This window comes from Phaethon aethereus, assembly GCF_964289735.1.
Source record: "Phaethon aethereus genome assembly, chromosome: 5".
Classification (NCBI taxonomy): domain Eukaryota; kingdom Metazoa; phylum Chordata; class Aves; order Phaethontiformes; family Phaethontidae; genus Phaethon; species Phaethon aethereus.
Window position 1 is genome coordinate 60,690,970 of NC_138579.1, and position 23,437 is coordinate 60,714,406.

Consider the following 23,437-nt stretch of genomic DNA (forward strand, 5'->3'; position numbering starts at 1 on the left):
AGTTCATCAGTCAAACTTAAGTTTATAAAGTGACTTTGTTGCAAGCACTTTTGAGAGAAGAACAAACTGAAATGCAAAAGCAACTGCTCTTAATGTCTTTTTAAGTCTCAGCAAACACAGTCAGTTTTTAATCTACTTCTACAACATGCAAAGGAGTAAATTCCATAGCAAGAAGAATGGGGCTTGATTCATTCACAGCAAACCTAAAATAAGTCTGATGTAATTCCACTGAAATCAAATGAACTGTCAGGATCCAAGAGGGTCTTTCCTCTTTTTCTTTGCATGTGATCAAGTTTATAGATGACACATAACAAGCAGCATCAATACACTGACCTAAATGGAAACACATGCTGATTTTACTCTACAAAGGCTGCAGTCCAAACACAAGTGGAACATCTTGTTGAGACTGAGGTGAAGCTGGAATCTAAAGATCCTGTAGGACTCACAGAATGTAAAACAGTGAAAGATGCTTCATTCTGAGATTTTAAAAATCACCCTACATTTTATGCGAAGGTGGGTTATCTGTCATTCCATCTAGTCTAGGCTAGCAGAGTAGCTGATGCCAAGCTATAAAGAACAGAGTTAGAAACTTAAGTTGCAGTGGACTGAATACACTGAAATTAATGTGCATATTAAACTTGAAGTAGTAGCCTAGGACATCCCACAGTCTGTCATGGCTCTCTGGCACCACTAACAACAGGGAAGCTCTGAAGATTTCACCTAGTCCTGTTACCAGTGTTTCCTTCAAGCAGCAGTTTTAACCTCCCACTTAACCTCCTAACTTCTCAGTGCTTGGTGTTAAGCAATTATACTGTAAAAGTCTTATTATGGATATTAAACTCATGAATTACTTAGGAATGCAATATGGTGACCCATGAGATGAGCAGCACTAGCTATCTGGAGTACTATCAATGTTCTAACACTAGTTAGCAGAACCTCTGCGGTGCAGCAGCAGACCTCCAAACTAAGCACCAAAACAAGGAAAAGAATTTTACTTTGTTTAAACACAGAAGCGCAAGAGAAACTCGGCACAGATGCATAGACCATTTTCTTCAGTTTTTAGCATCTCGCATGGCTTCAGGAATTGTACGGCTGCAATTGTGACATATTGCCATCTGGGAACTCCATCTTGAAGGCTTATTACTTGCAGGTATATTGTGCATTTCCATATACAGAACATTTAGTGCTGCAATGTCAGTGGTAAGAGGTTCTCTTACCAAGCTCTGCCACTTGAGCTGTTCAGTGGATACTTCTGTAGTCTTTCCCCAGGTTAGAACTGGTCACTTTGCAGAGTAAAACTCAGACGCTATTAAAGTTTGCAGTGGTTTTTGCCTTACATTTTCATGTTCTATACAGCGTATAATTACAGAACAGGCCAATACTATACATGGCTTACTTTCATGCTCTGTATCATTATTTTTAATAAACTAATCTATCACAAATGAAATCTCTGCCAGATTTAGTAGCCGTACATTTAGTATTTAAAAGCACCAGTGGCACTTTGTCATAATAGGAATAAAATTTCAGACATCTGATGCCTATGCTGTGATTTCCTTTTCTTCAAATGGCTTATGTGACTGAGGCAGCATCGCAACAGTACATTCATGGAGGATGAGTTAGTTTGAGTACCGACGATGTAGACAGGACTGATAGCCACCAAAGAAAACAAAGAACAGAGTGTACCTGTACCATTTTTTGTTGGTTAAATTTCTGTCATCAGCAGCTGAGCTTTTATCTTTTTATAAAAGGTCAAGGTGTCATTTACATTTCACTTCAAGTTTGTACTAATTGCTTTAACAGATGAGGACTTTTGGCATGGTTATTCAGTGGACAGGGGTGCAGATCAGTGCAGCTCTCGGTCCAGTGGAGAGCAAAGGAAAGCTACTTGGTGTTCCTGCCTGGCACGTTCTGTAGTATTTCCCCTCTTAAACCAAGCAAGCCCATTAAGCTGAAGAAAAGAATTTCTGATATTTTAAATGGAGACCATCAAAATCAAAGCAAATCCTTAAATAGACTAGCCTACAAAAAGTAAAAACATTATTCCCTAACTGTAGAGGATGTATTTCGAGCAACAAAATCTATCACTTAAACTGATTTGTTTCAATCTTTATTGTTGGGTGTCTCTGTAGAGACTGATAGAAGCTCATGAAATTGTATCCAACCTACCTGTATCCCAAAATAAAATTTTGTTCCTGAAACATTTTTCAGCTTTCCAAGGCAAACGGAGAAATACATGTACCTTAATAGAAATGGCACTTTTCCTGCCCACCAAATGTCTTGAAGTAGTGGCTCTACTGTTTGCAGGGTGACAGCAAATGACACTCAGAGAAAGAAGTCAGCATCTAGAATTTAAATGAAGAGTCTGTATACTATGACCTCATGCAAAAACTGTAGCTTTGATCCTGCCTGTATTCATGAATAAATTGCAAAGTTCACAACACTCTGCAAATAGAATTGAGACGTATCTCAAGGTGGAATACTGTGGTCACATCCCAGAGATGCCTACTTTCTTCTGCTCTTCTGGTCCCCAAGAAAAGGGCAAAGAAAAGCATCACCTGACACATTTTCATCACTGAGCGTACTTTTAGTGCTAATGACATTTTTTAAAGGAAAGATGGAAATGAGGAAGGATATTAGAAGTAACCATACAGCAAGATTTCTTACCCTGAGTACTTGAGTCTTAAAAAAACTTTCTAGACTAAGAACAAATAAATAAATAGAGCTGTTTAAAATGCAGAAAACTGCTTTCACGTCAAGCAAGACATTAATGCCAATCCAACTGTCCTAGCTCTGTGGAAGTCTTGCTGTGCTTGGCCGACAGAGCTTCATTTCTCCTATGACTAAGAACACTGCCACCTTCGTATTGTGCCCCTCGCACAAATCAGGCTGTAAACCGTGGCAAGAAATTAAATAGTAAATACTATGATATGCAAAGGCACATTACTTAATTGTGCAAATAGTACAATACCTCCCCCCCTGTTTTCGTTCATTGGGGCTTGGTTTCTGGGGCCTTCAATCACACTGTGACGGCTTGCATATAAACTTAGGCCTTACGGGTACTCACAGACCAAGGAGAAGAGGTTCAGCTTTTCTGAGTAACAGCTTATCAGATGGATGAGGCAGCAAAATAAAACCAACAACTTTAAAGAGGGTTGTTTAAATGACCTTCAGATACGAGACTGAATAGCTAAAATAGCTATGCTAAGCTTCAGGCTGCCAAGGTATCACTAGGCTTAGAAGCTAAGCTGCCTTCATCATGAAAGGCAGATTATGTCACAGTTTTCCCCCTGCATTTTCTGCCCTAGGAGCCTTTATTTTATTATCTGAAGTAGATTATCCTATAATGGTATCTGCAGGACACAGACCTAGAAAAGAGAAAAAACCCTCTGTCTTGCTGTTTAGAATTAATATGAAAACTAGGCACATCAGTCACTCTTAATTAGAAGTCACTGATTATTCACAATATAAATAATACAGTTCGAGGACTCTTTTCAGTAAATTCATTTTACAACGTCCTTTTGATTGTTCTAAAACAACAATTACTACTGTTATCGGCTTCCTAATTTGCATATGAATAAAATAACTAAGAATGCTACAACTGTCTGTTGTACAATAAACTATTTAGTGCATTGTACTCTTCTGCACAGCTGATTCTCCTCAAAGCACAAACCTGTGTCCCTACATGGGCCCTCTAGGACCAGATCCTCCCCAGGGGTACAGAGGTGGCAGGGGCATGCACCAGAGGAACAGGGGTTTGGGAATTTCCCTGCTCCTCCTCTCCTTCCCCGGGGACAGGGCCCATGGCCACGACAGAGGAAATGCCGTGCTACGACACACCGCTGCAGTCCTGACCCACGCCCCCACGCCAAACTGTCGGGAAGGAGGGGAGTGACCCCCCCCAATTCCTAGACACTTGGCTCCAAGTCCCAGGTAGCCTGTGCAGAAGCTTATGAAAGAGACAATTCAATACTCGTGTCCTGTCCTTTCCATAACTGGGTTGTGACGTGAGTTAAGTGTAGCAAAACCACAAAAGAGCATTTGCAGAGCTAAATTTAACTCAAAGCCACATTAATTGTACTTAGCTTTTCCCCCAAACAAAAACAGACTGGAGTAAACTGTCAGATTTTCAGTCAACCAACTGCTGATCCAGATCCTTCCTTGACATGCATCTGAAGGACAGAACTACAACTAACTACAAGTTACTTCCTTTGGCATGCTCCTTTCAAAACCACTGTTGTTATCCTCATAAGCAGAATCACAGGCGAACAATTTGGCAGAGAATCTCCAGCACAGCTCACTCCGTGACTTAGACTTGTCAGATTCACACTAGGAAGGAAACTTGGGAGAGTTAAAAATTACACTACCAATTTCTCGGAAATTCCAGATGAAATCTCATGGGCTGCTTTAAGCCGACAGACCCCTTTCCTTGTGTACTAGACTGTATTGGCCCTAAAAGCAGGTACAAGAAGATTTTATTCCTGTAACATTGAAGAACAACTTGGGAGATGATTGGGAAAAATGAGGTAACAGGCTACATCCTCACCAGAGATGCTGAATCAGACTAATGCACCTGATCTCAATATGGTGTTGAGCACAGTGTGACCTATTAAGATCTGACTGTAAAGATTTATTATAGTTTTGTGCTTGTAGTCATTGAACAGAAGAAACATTTTGAATACAGGGCAGAAAAAAAATCTGAGTCCATGTGGACTCATCTGTTTTTGCATCAAAGGGAAGTGAAAGCAACATATTCTCATCATTGATAGTTTTCCAGCTTTTAGTTTACAAACGTGTTGAAAAAGTTACTCCATTTTGTAAGCCTGGAACTTCATGCATGCACAACTGTTCCTAAGCAGCCTTTTCATGTACATTACTGTCGATTTTTCACTTAGTTGTTCTACCTTTGAGTAGGAGAGGTCAAGTTCCGATGTCTCTCCCTAAGCATCTCTTTATAAACATTCCTGAATCTTCCGCAGAAAGCCTGGTTTTGCAAGAGAATCCTTTTAACTAATTAGCATCTATTTGCGCTTGTGATACAAAATGTTTCCTATTCACAGGAGTACTGCTCTTTATTTACATCATTTTGATGGTTTCTTCCCTCAACAATCAACTTGATACTAATGAACTCAAACTTCCTAAGATTTCAGTATCTGAAAATATGTACATGAAGAGATCTGCCCTCTCTTAATAAAACTGTTACTGACCTTACATTCTCTGCAGCACATGAGGAAGCAGATTTGGTCTCCTGGTTGCACAAAGCATCTGCATTTAAAGCCCAATCCACGTTTCATGGGTTTTAGCCAGATAGCGTTCCATTAGGCATTGACTAAAATTCTTGGGCCAGCTTTACTGAAATTAAAGCTTTAGTCTTTGCCCAGATAGCCTGAAGTACTCAAAGTCTGTCCTTCACTATCAGCCTGAAGGCTTCATCCCGATGGTTGTATACACTACTGAATCACAGCCGCTACAGTTTTGTACTGCAGATGAAACAGTTTTGCAGCTTATTCCATTTGGTTAAAGTTACCTTATATCCTTAATGCTTGGCTTGCCCACTTGAATGAGTTAAGATCAGGTGTCAGACATACTAGTGTTTCTTTTGTACCCGTCTCAATTCTTGGGCAACTTTTAGCCTTTTAGGGCAGTGAAGCCATGGAACTTTTTTCCTGATAAGAACTATTCTTCAGCCCTGGCCAGACACAATCCTTGGCTTGTAGATAGCAAATTTGGGAAGCGACAATTATTTCAATGGCACTTGTAGTTGCATGTACAGGGGACTCTTCACTTGCCCAAGATGAGCTGGGTTTCCTCTACTTGATACAGGTGGAAGAGGAAAAGAAAGTATCATGAGATGGCAATTTGCTCTAGCTGATCCTGCTTGACCAGGGACGTTGGACTAGATGATGTCCAGAGGTGCCTTCCGACCTCAACCATTCTGTGATTCTGTGAAATAGTCTCCCACAAGCACAAGACTGCAAGCAGTTGGAGAGCAACACAATTGGTGGGACAGAAGATTCTTAAGAGGCAATGTTTGTCTGACTAACAAAAAAGTTAAACAGCATGGATTTTTAGAAGTTTGAAGCATGCCAAGGAAGTCAAAGAGAAATAAAGATCAAACCTGCCACATGTAGGTGTTGTTTTTTTCCCTCTTAGTGACCACAATTGCAGAGTTGTCATCTCGGGTAGTATTTCTCAGATTACAATATTCCTTCAAATTATTTATGTGCAGTTATGAATGGAGTTAACTGGGCAGCTTTAACTTTGTTTGAAAACAATCTACATAGGGTATTAAAAATGTATTTGGAAGCCAGAAATAGGCATTCTGCAGCAAACAGTTAATCCATAATTATCCAGCATGGCTCCCATTGAAAGTGGGAAATTAGGTACTTTAGAGTATCAGCCATGTACATCGTACATCTGGCAGAGTAATATTTAGCTCACTTGACAGTTCATATTTAAATTTGCCTTGAGTGCTCAAAAAGGTCCCAATTCTCACAGTCCATCGTTATACAAACACTTACAATTACTCCTGCTGCTTATTATATTGGATTAAAAAAATGCAATCTGGGAAAAAAAGCAACCTGATTGCTCCAGAAATTCTTAAAAAACCCAAATTCATAGTTACAAACAAGAAAGAGGTTAAACTTGATGAGATGTTTAAATCAATCCAATAGGTGAAAGGACATAGTGTTGTGACTACATTGGACACAAATAAATAAAAACATGAACAGTCAGTCATTGTCGTAATTCTATCTAGCAACACCACGTAATTATATGATGCTTATATAATGCTGACATCGCACAACATTTTGAAGTCAGTTGGTAGCCACTATATGCCCATATTGTGAAAACACGTTATATAATGTGCAGGTGCATTGTAACAAGGGAAACCTTTTTATCACATTATGCTACACTAAAGCAATGGTATTTAATAATTTCTATTTGAACAATGGGAGATTTCCTCATTTGAACTCATTTGGAATGAAAAATTTAAGTATTTAGCGTCTGTCTTAATATAAAATAGAAGATCTGACTTACACCCCAAGCCAACCTGAAATTCACAGCTCTGATTTACCATCATTGGCATGATCTCTTTCTTCCATGCTGAGTTGTGTCCCTGCCCTTTGGTCACAGACCTCCATACTAAATACAAAGCAGCATGATCTATAAAAGTTCCAATGGCAACCCATCTCAGTTTTCGCCAGTTTTTTATTTAAACTTCATGTTATTTTATCAAAACTTGAGAGTTCATAAGCTGTACTGCTATGTATTCCTTCCCAAACTGATGTATTAGTGAGTCAGTCAATGCAGACCTCACAGTTTTAAGGCTAATTTCAGAAGCACTAAAAATAAATGCTGAAATGGAATATGCATGCTGAATAAATCACTACATCTTTAACATCACAAGAGCAACAAAGCTCCTATGTTCGCAATCAGTGCAGTTCCGTGCTAAACAAATACAAAGTTTATATTGTAGTAACATCTGAATGACTTAAATGCATTCATCAGCTTTTTCACTTGATTGCTCTAAGCCTTTATGGACAGCCAGCTGAGCAGATAGTCTTGGCACAACAGAGCTGAGGCAAATGATTCAAGAAATTTAGCAACTATTTTTAAAGCTATAAGGTTCTTTACCTTACAAAACCACATTCAAAAAATACTAATTTTTATAAAGGCATACCATCATTCTTCTACTGTAACAGTCAGTGTTATTTCTGTATGTTCTAAATTAAATGGAAATTCAAAGAAGTCCTAGCTGTGATTGGCACTTAGTTGACATGTTAGTAGATTTAAGACCCAAAGAGGACCATTAGTTTTTTTACTTTGATCTTCTATATGCCACAGGCTATATAATTCCACCTGCTTACCTCTAAGTCCAGTAACTTGTATCGCATGAATGTATAGTTTCCAGAATTGTATCAGCTTTGGTGACTTCGGCAGTTACTGTCACTGATTCTTATGATGGCTAGTCATCTGCTCTGATACGAATATGCACCTTATTCCTAATTTGTATCCAACAGGCTTTAATTTCTAGCCACTGGTTCTTGAAACAATGCTAAAGTCAAGTCTCTAGTATCCCATATTTTCTTTTGGGGAAAATACTTCTGCTCTATAAATATAACCAGGTTCAGATTGAACTCAACTCTTGCTAAGAGCTAGTTTGATTGCTGATTTCAAATAAATTATCTGACAAACAGCTCTTTTCTTGGCTTACAAATCAATGCAGATTTTTTTTCCAGTTACTCATAAATAGTCAATCAAGATTTTATGTGAACAAATAATTTCTGATATTCTCTCTGCTTCCTGATTGGACAAATGATGGCTAATGAACAGGAGAAAAAAAATCCCTTTTTCACAGAAACACACTGTGGATACAATCATTCCATAAACATTTCTGAAAAAAAACCCTACTCTGCAAGTGGTGAACAATACTAGAGAGAAACTAAGCTGAAACTGAATTGCTGATCAGAATTTGAATGAATGCCATGAAAGTAATATGGCTTGTGTAATTACAGAGGGAGTTAAATATGCTTTCATGGGGACTGAATTTGGTTCATGAATTCTAAATGAGCCAGTGGATGACTTCAATTAATGGAATGACATAATAAAATTATCAATAAAACTAAAGAAATTATAAAGTGAATCTTCCATCTACTGTATTAACTACCTTCTCTAACAGTTAATCACATACTGTCAAGAATTTGAGAAACAAAAATATGACCTTCAGAGCTTTAACTTTGATGAAGTAACAAATGAGATAGTATAACATCAATCAAAAGAATGTTTAAATTGACAACCATCTGACAATGACTACAACATCAATCTCCAAGTGCTATACATGCGTTCCAATAACTGTGTTGGTTTTACGCTGGATTTATATTGTAAGCGACCATTGGGTTTAAAAACTGCTGATTGAAATGCCAATTTGCAATGAGAAGAGACATCTTTCAAATATGGGTAACTCTAGTAATTGCTACATAATATGCAACTCTGATCTATTTCAAATTAATGCACTTACAAAATGGGAAATGCTCAAATAGTATTAGATTATGGGACAATGCAGGTACCCAACACAGCTGTTTTATTTCTCCAAAAGCATTAATTAAAAACATTTTCAACTTAGCAAAGGAAAGCCGTGTCCTTTTTTGATTGTACTATGTATTTTTTACATTAAAATCAGCTTAAGTATGGAAATAAATTTTTACACCTATTCCGCCTGGCAGAGAAACACTGTTAATAGAAAATGGGAAGCTAACTTCACTTTAAAAAAAATATTTCAACTTAACAAGTAGTGTATACGATATCAGGGCACTGTGAGTATGTGGCCTCAGGATAGTATTAAGAGATGCATTGTTGTTAAGAAGAAAAAAATACACAGACACTTGTGAAATACCACTGAAATGATTAAGTTATAACCAAGTAAGATGGAGCACACTTTTCACAAGTCACATCACGTCCAAGGCCAGAGACAGCCACCGCTTTTCACGTGTGGACAGGACGTATGGCTTCGAGCAGCTGCTTTGCTGTTGACCACAATGCTGTAGTACAAACAAGACCTAAGAGGAGGTGTTCTCTCCAGACATGAAAAGCATACCTCTAGGTGGAGTGAAGCCGGCTCCACCCTGGGGAAGGCAGAGCGTGCTGTCCCTACGGCGCGTGAGCAGGCTCCTGGCAGCGGGGTTTTCGGCAGGGCCCCAGCACCACGCAGCGCAGCACGGGTGTGCTGTCCCGGGGTCTGCGCTTCTCCGCTGAAGAGATCGTGAGGTGTTTTACAGCCTTGGTAGCAACATGGCTGATGGCCTCAAGCCAGCGAATACTACTTCACTGGTGCTGAGCTACAAGCCGTGCTCTTTTCTGAAGATATCTGGTCCCCCTGCAGCAGTCCTTTAGGACGTTCAGTGGGTCTAGTACCCACGGTGAGGAAATGGCACTCATCACGCCATACAAGTAGTGCTCATTTGCAAAGTACCGGAGTGAGATCTCGGAGTGGGCCAACTTTAGGCTCCAAGATCAGGGTATTAGCCAACCATTGCAAAAGTCAGCAGCAGCTTCAAAAACACAACAGCCTGTATATTTTGTGGGTGTTAGCTCGAAAGTGCTTTGGTACCAGCTCACTGGGTGTACGTAATAGGCGATTGTAAGCCTATACCCCTGAACTGAACCAAATGTGAAAGGCAGTGTTACCGTTAATCGGCTTAGTGTTCAATGTGAAAAGCGCAGAATCTGAATCCAAAATCCAGTGCCAGGCTGGATCAAGAAGCTCAGCGATATTTCACATTTTCAAATATTTGGGTGTTTTAACTTGTTGTAATCCTTTTGGCCAAAACTATCCATACAAAAAATTACATACTTTAACACAAGAAAAAAACAATTGCCTGAAAATGTATATGCATTTTTATTTCCCAGATGAGAACAGTTTTGAACTATTGTATAATATTCAGGCTAACAACTCTAATCTCTTCTAAATTTTAAAACACTACATGAGAGCTTGAAATGCTGTGATAATTTTAGATTGTTAGGCACTGCACTTGCTTACAATAGTTTGTTTCAATTACCTTTTCAATGCATTTTTTTTACTACAGATATTCCAGGCAAATTGCCTGAAAAATGTGAACTAGGGAAAGTCCTACAGTGACCATCGCAAGCTCAGTAACCATGATTTGAATCTTATAAAATGCAAAGAAATCAAAAGAGGTTAACTTTAAATAGCCTGAAAACCAACTCCTCTGATACTCCACTTACCCTCTTTTCCTTCATCAGCGTCACCTATTTAACAACATGCTGAATAAACAGTCTGCAGTCAAATTATAGACACAGCAGATATATGTCCCCCTCTGCCATATCAATAACAGACATATCAACAGGGGACAAGATAACCAAGAAAGATGATAGTGATGCTAAAGTAGGATTTAGTCATATAGAGAGGCAACAGAATTCAAGATGAAGAGGATAACCCAAGGGCTGAGAAGTACAAAAATTAAAGCAATGCAGAAAACATGCAAGGTAATGATAGCATGATACACAAAACAAAGTGGAAATACTGCATAAATTATTTTTAAAAATTCTGGGAAGAACCTTCTGTAATGTACAGCAATATCAACTAATATCAACTAACCACTTTTCTTTCACAAACACCACCACCAAAACCCCCAACAAACTGAAAAAAAACCCCATATCTGTGAGCTGTATGGTACAACAGAAAAGAGAGATCTTAATTTATTAGTCCTGTTGTTTCTGTGCACGAGCATTCTTTGTGGTCCCCAGTGTACTTCCCTCTGCACTCCACAAGTTTGCTTACTACTATTTTTTGCTCACATGATGCATTATTCTTTTCTGCAGTAATGTAAGGAAAGTTAAGTCTATCAAGTCTAGGTAAACTACATCAGAATTTTTGCCAGTTGAAGTGTCTATTATCTCTATGGAAATCCTTCTTTACTAGGCAAAAGAAGCTTGCTAACTGAACATCTTTGACAGCACTTTCTGAGTACCCTTCAGGCATTACTTCTGATCAGTGTTTGAAATCTTTCCTCCCATTACAGGTCAGCATATGCTTCTGTATCTTCTCAGCACGTCTTGTAATGTACATAAAATTGCACCAGTACCTCTACTGTAAAATATTAAATAGTACAGCTATCTTAAAAGAACCCTTATCCATTCTCCGAGATGAGCATTTCCCTTTTATTTAGAAGAATGGATGATTGAACAGATACAGCATATTACAGACAACTGCTTTTATCCCTGTTACATTTTGTGGTTTGGGGTTTTATTTGCTTTTTCAAATACACATCATCTGTGGCACTGGCCAAGTTCTTTGACTCTTCTGCTGCATCTACCCATAAAACAAGTCATTTCTCAGTCAGAAAAATGCTTATCAACTAGTCAATATTAATTAAAAAATACTTTGTTGTCTTAGAGCCTTCTTGGCTCTAAGTTTTCAAGTAATTCAAGTTCTTAATGTTCCTCTTTCTGGTCCTAAATATTCATAGCACTGAGAGGAACTGAATTACTTTTTGAGTTCTTGCTTTTTAACTTCAACTCAGGTCCTGGAGCCTGAATGTCAGGATTCCTGCTTTAGTCAGATCACTGTTTTCAGCTTATAGTTCTACAGTAGTATTTTCCTTTCTCATTATTCATGCTGACCTTCAGCAGTGATCGTGTACACTACGCAAGAATATAGATTTCAAAAGCATCTAAGACATTTATAAGTCTTTTAATTCTAGGCCACCCTATAGAAACAAAGAAAAAATTACTTCAAACCCATTTCGCCAAGAGTACACGAATGCTATACGCTCCCAAAAGAGAAAATCAATGTTACTCTTAGGGAAAAAAAAAAGATTGCTTTTCAACTATTGCATTTCACTATAGTTGGAGTTTCAATTCTAAGTGACGAGTTCTCTCAATTCTCACAGGCATACACAATGTTTTTACACTACATAGTTTCAAACACAAAACCAAATAAGAAGCGGTATCTATTCAGTTATTTCCAAATTGAGGGATGTAGAAGATATTTCCTGTGATCCAGACTAATGCAGTTCTACAGCTTCTTTTCTTTGCTTTTGAACACAGAAAAGACCTGCTCTATCCTATGTCTGAAACCTGAAGGAGGCCCCTTGTGCTCATTCTTTTGAATTCAAGTGCCTTTTACCCTGTGAACGAAGAGCGACGTTCACTACGTGTGATACTTTCATAAAATGAAGAGACAGGTTAGTCTCTGGTCCTACTATCATGAAGACCTATGGTCACTTGCAAAATACAGTCTACAGATGACTCACAAGTCACTGATCTTCACCTGTGAATGAACAATTCTCTTCAGTTTAAGAGAATCTCTCCCACCAGGCAATAGATAGTGAATTTGAATAGGTAAGCAATACAGAAGACTGGGTAACACGTCATATTATCTGTATCAACAGAAAGCCTCTTGAAGCAAACCACAGCAAGAATAGAAATAATTTACTCATGGCAAATGGTTCAGTACAAAATTTACTACAAAACTAGAAATCAGATCAACAGATTCTCTCTCTGAAACTTTGCACTGAAGTAAATAATGAGAATTTAGCTGGAGTAAAACTTAAGGAAAAAGATAAAAAAAAGAAAGTAATACACAATGTGAAATGATGTATTACGGTCTTCATCCACAACACGTCCCCAGGAAGCAAGTGTTGTACTGTCTGTGCTAGGCCAAGGAAGGACTGGGTGGTTTTGGAAACTTTTGAAACATCTCTGTGATGTACCTGTCTCTAGAGGCTGCGGCTTTGAAAAAGTGTTTTCTGGCTTTAGCTTGTCAGGCGTACATCAGAAAAACTCTCTATTTTAAAAGGGATTGCAAAAAACTAGCAGCAGATTTTGCTTCTGTTCCAAATAAGGTCACAGTTTCTATTAACTTTACTAAGATCAAAATCAGGATATATGCACTGAAAGAAATGAACAGAAATATAAATAACCTCAATAAACTACTCAGCAGGAATGTCTCATATAAGACGCTAATTGTCATAGCAAGCAGGCCTTTTACAGAATATGCTTAAAATAAAAATTAGAATTCATTAATGCTTATAACCAACCTTGCTAGGCAGTTTCACTGACTCTGTAACTTTGGACCTTTACTGAATTGAGCAACCTGGATTGAAGAAAAATAGCTATTCTAGTTCCAGAAGCATTTACTGTGGCAATACAACATGCTTTCTGGGAACGAGGGTATGTACATAAAGTTAGCGTTAGGCCCAGTGCTTAGATCATTCTGCAAGACTTAAGTGAAAAAGGCAAAGGAAGCCAGCGGGCCTGACACTGTGCCCTGTGAGACACAGCCCCCGCAGAATGCGAAGAGGAGCACAGACCCCTCTGCCGGGACACTTGATCGGCAGCGTCTGCAGGGAGACTGGGAGGAAAAAAGCTGCACCGCTGACAGAATCTCAGGCAGCCGCACTACAAACCGTACAGGGCTTAGTGCAGCACCCAGCACAGCCTGAACTGCTCGCCAAAGCCAGGGACTGACTGATGTCTGCTCTCCTGTAGGAATCGGGCCGACCAGCTAAGCTGCCACTCCTGATGCAGCTGCTTCACTTTGTATGAATTACGACATACTTCGGCTGTACGAAGAGAGGAATACTACTCTCTGTACCATAAAGTGTGACTTTTCACTGCAAAGTATCTGGACCAAGACATAATTGGATGTTTTGTACAGTTCAATTTCTGTATAGCACTCATCTGCATACCTAAAATAATTATCATAAAGCAGGAAATTGCCAATTGCTAAAACTTCAGACCAATGTGCTAGCAGGTCCTTTAGAAAGAAACGGTATTACACAGAGCAGATGTCAGATCAGACTGTCTTAAACACAGACCTTGAATGTGCCTAACATTTACCTTGAAGACAAAACAAGCATCAACCCTGAGCTTCCATGTGACTGACAGCTGTTAAAACAGCTGCTGTGTTTCTTTTTATTGCATCAAAAAGACTCTCTGAAAGCGTTTAGTGTAGACATCTTCAGGGCAGCGATTTTTCAAGTTTGAAGGGTCAATCATTGATCCACATCAGCAGGTTTTGTTCTCTTCTTCCATATTGTCTGACAACCACCAAAATGTGCTAGTATCAGCGGCTGCTAGATGTGGGGCCTTCTGTTTAATTATCTTCTTGCACAGAGCCTCAGTTCGCAATACTTATGTGTTTTACACACAAACTTAAGAACAGGGTCCTACTTCTAAATGACAAAAGAAGTTTACCTCTTGTTTTCGGAAACGTGTATTCACAGTAGTTTCTCAGAATGCTGTATTTTTGGCCTAGGATAATTATGATTTCACTAAAAGTTTAATTTTCAGCTATAAGAGAAAAAGAATATGTATTCATCCACAAGCCAGCTCAGGATCTGAGTCATCACAGCTATATGCTGTTCTTAAACTTCAGAAACTCCTTTACCTAAAACTTTCCAGGACAGCAATACTGTGGTGCTCTGTCAGCAGCAGTGTTAAGACTGTCAAGGAGAAGCAGCTGCAGTATTCAGTATTTTTATGATTATTTTCTTTTAAAGCAAATGGAAGGGTGTCATGGAAAGCCTGACCTGTAGCAAATGATATAATCACATTTTATCTATTAATTTCTCCTTATCAAATGGTATATAATGCTTCTTGGTCAGCATACTTCACATACAGAGAAAGCTACTCCTAGGAGGGCTACTGTTTCTGCTTCCAAACTCATTCTGCCAAAGCACGTGGTTGTTCTCCCATGTTTCCTGGCATTGATGATTGTCCAATACAATGTGAATTTCATTAGGCACAGGAATCCAAAGAGAATTTTTAATATTGCAAAGAGAATTTTTAATATTGCAACAGACTTACTAAAATTAAGACTCTATTAAAACTCGATTTTGAGATGTTTATAAGTAAGCAAGATGTTTATTTTGTCATGTCTCAATAACCTGAAGATCACACTAAACTTTGTTCTAGAGATGTTTAAATTATTCATTTAAAATAAACTGAGATTTCTTCTCTCCCCCCACTCCAATTATTTGCAAAGCAATTTTAATTCTTTTGATAATTATTTGCTGAACATCTATGAATTGTTCCCTCTCCTGGGTTTTACAGATTGGACTAATAACTATATGGTGTTTAACCCTGTACTTTTTTACTGGAATGCAAATGTCTTCAGTAATACCCATTTTTAGTCATATGTATTCTTGTTTACAAATTAACAAATATCTGTGTCTGAACAACCACCATGCTAAGAAGTTTCATTGACGAAAAAATAGGTTTTACAAAAATATGTATGAGTAACATTTAAAAAGGAGTGCTCAGGAGTCATACAAAGAGTTTTTAGAAGTTCTTGGGAGTTCTTGTAACTGCTGTTTCCACTACTTCACACACCGTACTTAGAATACAAGATTAAATTTTCAGGTCAGAGTCTCATACAGTATCAACTGGCATAGCTCTACTTGTTGGCATGGCTTCCTTTTATTGCCTTCAGCAGAGATGCAGTAATTTGTACCAGACTGGGCTATAGTCACTGGTTTCTAAGTGTCAGTTCTGCAATCTCTTGCAAGAATATGAAAGGATTTTAACGGGTGTCCCTTCTCACCTGCATTTCTTTCCTAGTAATTCTCCCAATCTAGTCTTCTGACCCCGGTCCTCAACTTGAATTCCTCAAAATCTAACTGGTTTGTATTGACTTCCACATCCCTGGATGAGCTTTGTGGTTTAACTGCTTATAAATTGAGAAATACATGAGCCAGAAGCTATTGAACAAGGGAACACAGAACTGCCCATTATCCTGTCAATCACAAGCACTTTTCAAGGTAAATCTGTACTTAAAATACCACTTCATTGACTGATGATAGTTGTTTATTATATAATAGTTATAAAGTCTCTAATAATGTGGTGTTTCATTCTTAGCAAAGAATTCCCAAAACTGGGAAGAGAATGCAGTCAGGCTGGGGAGTATGTACTTACTGCAACTACAAGCAACCATCTTTTCCCCTGAAAATGAGGGCACTGCTTGAAATGGACCTTTTAAGGCCTAAACGTATGACTGAATTGTAGCTTTGCATCTACAAGTTCAAGAATTAAAACAGTACCTTTATCCTTTTCTGCATGAACCACTTAAAAAAAAAACAGCAAAAAACCATACAACCTCACATGAACTTTATGTTTTGCACTGTTTTGCCACTACTATTCTTCCATCTTCCCTTCTTTCCTTTACATTTCTCTCCTCTTACCTTCTCCCTTACTGCCAGCCCACCTCATCTCCCAATTTTCTTGTATCCCTCTATCACACTGAGGGGGGTCTGCCTCCTCACACCCCCAGCTGTCTCCAGTGTAGCCTCTTTGGCCAAGAACAACTGAAGGCTGTTGTGCTTTACATCTGACCTGTTCTCATGCAACTAAAGCAACAGGAGTTCTACCACCACTGAACGGTGTAGTATGAACCTATGTTAATTACTGTTGTTAACTGTTTTACTACGTTGCATTTATTAGTGAGCTATTTGAATAGCTAGTTGCAGGAGTCAGTTTTGTTCAACTGTTCTAAAGCAGCAGCACTGCACTGCTGAAGAGGCTTGATACGACTAAGACATACACTAAAAACCCCTTCCAAACAGTTGACCATCAGCACACCTGTCCTGGTTACAGCCAGGATAGAGCTGGTTTTCCTCACAGAAGCTAGTGTGAGACTGTGTTTTGGATTTGGGATGAGGAACTGTTGATAATGTGCTGATGTTTTGGGTTGTTGCTGAGCCGTCAAGGACAGTCCAGCTTCTTGTGCTGGCCTGCCAGCGAGCAGGCTGGGGGTGCACGGGGAGCTGGGAGGGGACACAGCCGGGACAGCTGACCCAGACTGGCCAAAGAGATATTCCCTACCATCCGACGTCATGCCCAGTACATAAACTGGAGTTGGCCGGGGGGGCGGAAATCGCTGCTCGGGGACGGGCTGTCGATCACGGGGTGGTGAGCAATTGCTGTATTGGGCATCACTTGTTCTTATACATTCCTTTGTTGGTATTATCATTATTGTTCCCTTCTTTCTTTCTGTCCTATTAAACCGTGTTTATCTCAACCCACGAGGTTTTTCCTAATTCTCTCCCCCGTCCCGCTGTGGGAGGGAGAGTGAGCGAGCGGCTGCGTGGTGCTTAGTTGCCGGCTGGGGCTAAACCACGACAACACCGAAGGTACCAAAACCACCTTACAGCTTTGCTTCGTGCACATCTGATAGCTGCCCAGTACCCATGGTGGCCACAAGATGTAATAGCAGATGCTCAGGTGTGATAGTGATGTTCTTGCTGACAAGTCTGGGGAGTTATGCCAACATGCTCTATGTTGCTGTACAAATGGGAGTACTAATGACAGCGTTGATTTTGGACAGATCGTGACTAAAGGTAGAAATGGAAGAATGTGATGCTTAGGAAGCAATACACTCCGGCAGCAGAATCGGGGGAGGATGAGCAACTTAGAAAGTTATGCTGCTCAGATGCTACTGCTTAGAAAGACAAAGTAGTTCTCAACAGAATCTATAATCATCTGTGCAACATTTTGTAATGAAATCATTCTTACTAAAGTAATAGCAATTCTTCCCTTAAATTCATGAGAATGCACTGCAGGATGGCCACCCATTTTGGTTTTTTTTCACTGGTTGAACATGCACGTTGCTCTATTCAGTGGATGGTATGGTAATTCTTGGAAGTGTCCAGGCTCCTGGGGACCAGGACAAAATACAGCTACCCTGGGAAGCACTCTCTGAAGACAGAAGGAGGGCACAAAACATACCTAATCCCCAGTTTTTCAAGTGCCCTCTGTCTTTTCAGGCCAAGACAAAAACCCTGCTGTGAGATATTCTTTCTCTTTAGTAGTATCGGAGGACTAAGGAAGCGGACAGATTACGTTCTGCTTTTCCATTCCACCCTACTATTTAACCATGTGTAAGATTTGCATCAGTTTCTCTATTTGTAGAGCAGTACTACAAATAAAAACAGTTATAAAGCACTCTAAAATACTTGCAGGAATGAACTATGAATAAGCTAATGTTAGTTACAGTAGACATATGGAGTGGAATGCTGAAAGGTTGGGGAATCTGAATCACAGAAGTCTTACCATCACTAATTCTAATGTCTATTTAAAGTGAAACTGAAGCACCACAGGGAAAATTATATCTGATCATTTCATTGCAATATTTGAGGATATTTACTTGCCATTTTCTGCTGCTTTTAATTATGAAGCTACACATGAGGTTCTCGATCTTGTCTGCAGAAAATGGAGCATGGATTTTTAATGTCAGGTAGGCAGTTCCCTTTCTGTTGACTTCAATGATTTCTTTCTTGTATAAAGCATGCTAAAAGGAAACAGTAGCTGTACGTACAATTCCAAATCTATCACTTGATGTCAAACACCTCATCTAAGCCATTTCCCATGCAAAAAAGATGAAAATCCAAAAACATCTCAAAAAGGTTAGTGGAAAAAAAAGGAAGTTGCTGATTTAGAAAGGAGGCTATAGCAGTAACTAGGATCAGCAGCTTAAACTGCGTATGAGGGAATGGTTCCTGGCGGCCAGATACATTAACGCACATCTAGATGCAATTGTGCAAAACCCTCCATGGTGGCAGCTCTAAAACTGTAAATGGTATAGCTGCAACAGTAAAGCTTTGCACCAGAGCTAAGAATGGCATCACCAAAACCTTCAGTCATACAAGCAGTCCTGGTTCAGGGAACTAATCTTTCTGACTAATCTGTTTTGATAAGGACTGCCACGTGGGCAGAACACCCCCCTTTATATAGCATTTCACCACTACTAGAATAAAATTAGCATCTCACCAATATCTTCTGTGGTTACTGGCAAGTTCACTAAAATTCAAAGGAATATTTATTCAAATAGTTTCCAATATGCTAGAGGAAATGTAAACAGCAAGAGATGCATTATGCGCAATGAAAATCTCGTAGAAGTATGCTGAATAATGTTTGTTAGTGCTTTCCCTGTTAATACCATAATCCCTAACAAAGAGAAAGTCTACTATTTTAAAGAAAGTTCTCACACATTACTGGGATTCTTGCTCATATATGAGCCTTTTGGGGGGTTGTTTTTAACATCATTAGTTCCAAAATTAAATACATAGTCATGGGAAGGAGACACAACATTGTAGTTATAAAAGAAGCAGAATTTTGTCAAGAAAAGTTTCCCTTGCCTCTTTTCCCTCTGTCATTTATTTGCTGCTCTCTCATTTATACAGAGCTTCAGCTGACATTCAAAGGTAGTTCTTGATCTGGTGAATACTGAACGGTGCTAATTGAAGTGACTTTTGTTCTTGTTGTTATTGTTTGTCTCTTAGCTATAATTAAAATTTCTAATTGGAATTTACAAGGGTGCCTGTGGTGTGTTGTTACCACAGATGATATGCCAGAAGAGAGTTCTGGTGCCCTCCCAGAAGATGAAGAATAGTGGCTCTGGCTCATGGGTGAATCGCACAGTTCCTTAGCGAACGCTGAGGACTAGCTTAAAAACCTCCTGGAGGCAAACAGTGGTTATCACATAATTACGTGACAGATAAGCCACAGCCCATGCAGTGAGCAAGACTGATGGATGGGATTTTCAGATATTTTTGTCTTCGTCATTCATAATTTACTCAAGCGTGATGCCACTAGTGATCAATATTAAAGGCCCTCAGCAAAGGAAGCCAGCATAGAACACAGCTGCACCATGTGTAACTTGGCAAGGAAGTACGGAATCAAATCTGCATTTCACCAAACTCGTGTTTCCACGTTACTGTAAGATCCAGGTACAGAGTACAAGACTACCTTGTTGCTCTGTGTTTATTTCTGAGATATTAGGAGCATTCATTTGCTGTATCATCAAATCATGTAACTGACAACTCCATGGGTAAAACCACATTCCGTAACTTAAGTGGAGCATAATAGGGTCCTTTTGAGAGAGCAATTATAAAAGGTAGTCAGAGAAGAAAATGATACAAACTGGAGGGATTTTTCAGTTTCTCCAATCACTCCCATAAATACATCCATTTCCTTTATGCCATTTTTGCTTATGTTACTTTTCAGAGTTAGATAATTTGCACATCTGTCTTTGACAAGCATCTTCTAGACCATGTAACATCATTTTTACTGTCAAGATTTCCTTAGGAACACTTCCACCTATGCCCATATACTTAGCCACTTGAGGAGATATAATGTCTTAATCCTCTTGTTGCCAATTAATAAGTCCAGCTGTTGTGTAAGAAAATGGAAACATTTTGGTAATTTGAGTCTTTCGCACATACTAGAGTAACAGGACAACAGCAGAGAAAGAAAAAAAGTCGCTTTAGAAGAAGGGCTTTCACAAGAACAGGGTTTGGAATTTGACGCAGCTGTATGGTGTGAAGAAGGTGGCTGCACATTTCAGATTTGTGAAAATGAGACAGTAAATATATCAAGTAAAAAAGATGTTGCTTCAGATAATGTATAAAGAAACTGTGAGTATACATATGTATGTAAAATGTTTTAAAATGCATCGTTTCGTTCATATGATACGCACAGTTAAAGATCAGAAATGAAAGCTTTTATCAACATATCTGGGTCAGTACTGACTTGTATTCCTTAAATTCTTTCAAAATGAATAAACACACTTCATTGCGAAAGCACTAATATACTAGTGATTCTCCATTTATGGCAGAAATAATGTTGTAGCTTTCTATAAAAGAGCTACTAAACAGCATACAGAGGTAATTGTTGCAGGAAAACAATGACAGGTACAAGATGGTTCCTCCTACACAGTCTACTAAGAGCAGCAGCAATATCAGAGATCATTAGGCAAACTAACCTGTGGTGTCATTCCATGGCAGATATACATGATTGGGATATTCTCAGTGTCTGGCCCTTGATCAAGGCACAAATCACTTTTCAGGGAATTCTGCAGCTAAAATAAACAGAAAGAAAAAGAAATCAACCAAGTCTTACATGAGAAAAAGATGGTGAGACTACCTTCTTTTTTTGCAAAAACATCATATGTACTTGAGCAAGGAAATATGCAAAATGAAAAATGTTGCTGCAGTGATGATTTTTGATATACATTTTTAAAGTATTAAGTCTAATGCGTCTCTGGTACACATTATACACAACCGTCAATTTTTTTACCAGTGCAGCTAGCTGAGCAGCATGGATGGAGTTTCAAACATAGGAGAAAGCCCTGTAATTAAACAGCTTTTCAGAATCACTCAGGAGAGTCTTCTGATTTCTGGAAATAATTCAAAAAAATCCTTTCTGCTGACACTTAGAGACTTCTGACCAATTGGTATGCAGTAACTCTTCTTTGCGTTATTCCAGGCTAACCCACGCACAGCAATCTATCTATGAACAGACTGCAAAGCACTTGGCCCTGTTCATCACAAAGCCCTATATATTACCTGTGCAACACTGAGACAGAATTTGCTGAAAGTGAGGTGCTAAATTAATGAGCACAGATAGCTGGAAGGTCTTTTTAGAGTATGAGGCCAAAGATGTGCATTGCATACCCATGGGCATGTATAAAGGTGTTCAGTGGTATCAGATCAGTTCAGAGAACATGAGAGAATTGTCTGATGGAATGAGAGAATTGTCTGATGGAGTGAGAGAAGAGGTGATGTGCTTTGCAAGCATCTGTGATTATTAACTGAGCAGTCCTGTCAGCTGTGTACAGGGCCCTCCTTTGAGGAAAACAGTGATATGCTTAGAAAGAAAGTCTAGAAGTGCACTTGTACGTAAGAAGTGTGGACAAGCCAGAGACTGAAGTCGGGCAGTGAATAAAATCAAAACCATGAACTCATCGCTACAAGATTTCCAACTCCAAACCTAACTCTAAATTCAATAATAGACAGGACAAATCTTAACATTAAAGAAAAAATATATATTAGGTGTCAACACTGGCCTTATTCTTAGCTGCAAGCCTCAAGAATTAAATAGTTTCCTCCCTCAAAGCTTTGTATTTCTTAGCCATAAATGTAACCACAACCATGACTCTAATCATAACCAGCTGTTAGACACCACTCTCTATCCAAACCAATGATAAATACCAGCCTTATTAATTCATGCCTGGATCCATCACTACCTTTGGCTTTTCAAAATCTCTTCCACAAACTCAAACTCTAATGCTTGTCCTAGCCCTAATGTTATAACCTTTTCCACAACAATCCCCATAATAAAGGAAGCAAAAAAATCTGCCTTGACCAACGTCAGCATGCAACTTAGCTGAGAGCGCTGACCCAGCAGTGAAACAGGTGCAGAGACCTTAGAGTCCCAAGGTCCAAAAAGAAGCGTGTCCTTAACCCTAAGAGCAGCTGTCCAGTGATCAGGCACTACAGAAAGAGACACAAAATGCTCTATTCCTTTTAACACCAGTGCTCTTCTTATGAACCTTGAACACAAAAAAAATGAAATGAGCTCTTCAGATTTAATTTCTCAAACTCTTACCCAATCACAACTCTACAATTAACTTAGAATATCTGTAGAGTAATGATCCTTACAGAAAACAGAAAAACAAAATAGCCACTGGCCTGTTAACCAATAATGCTGTTTCAAAATCTGAGGCCTAGACTCTTAGGAACCATCCCTTTCCAAAATCTAGTGGCTTTGTGGCAACCAACAATTAACTTGGGTAATGCAGTTTTAGACTACCAAGACTTAATCTTAATTACAATGCAAAATATAACTAGCTTGCCAGTCCCTATGCTGAAAACCAGAAACAATCAGTCAGTACTGCCATTTGCTCCCTTTCAAACTTAAAGCCTTACAGAATATAGAGATAAACTAGAATACTGACATTTTGGATTTGCAAAATTATCTCAAACATGAAGCTGAAATCAGGGAGCCAGTCCCTACACTGAATACATCAGCTTTTGGCCCACTGACACCACTTTCTCCTAACTCTTCAGGCTACTGCAGAATTCAGAAAGAAATTTGGTTCCCAAACCTTTACACTGCCACCAACCCTAACCCTAGCTATATG

General features: G+C 39.0%; 1 protein-coding gene across 2 annotated transcripts in view; it reads right to left on the bottom strand.

The window, feature by feature from the left end:
• GALNT18 (polypeptide N-acetylgalactosaminyltransferase 18) overlaps positions 1 to 23,437 on the bottom strand; it is a 242,144-nt gene that overhangs the window by 29,404 nt on the left and 189,303 nt on the right. For both annotated transcript variants that reach the window (XM_082000014.1, XM_082000013.1), the window contains one exon: positions 21,278 to 21,373. In XM_082000014.1, coding sequence (XP_081856140.1) covers positions 21,278 to 21,373 — 96 coding nt within the window. The remainder of the gene's footprint in view (positions 1 to 21,277; positions 21,374 to 23,437) is intronic.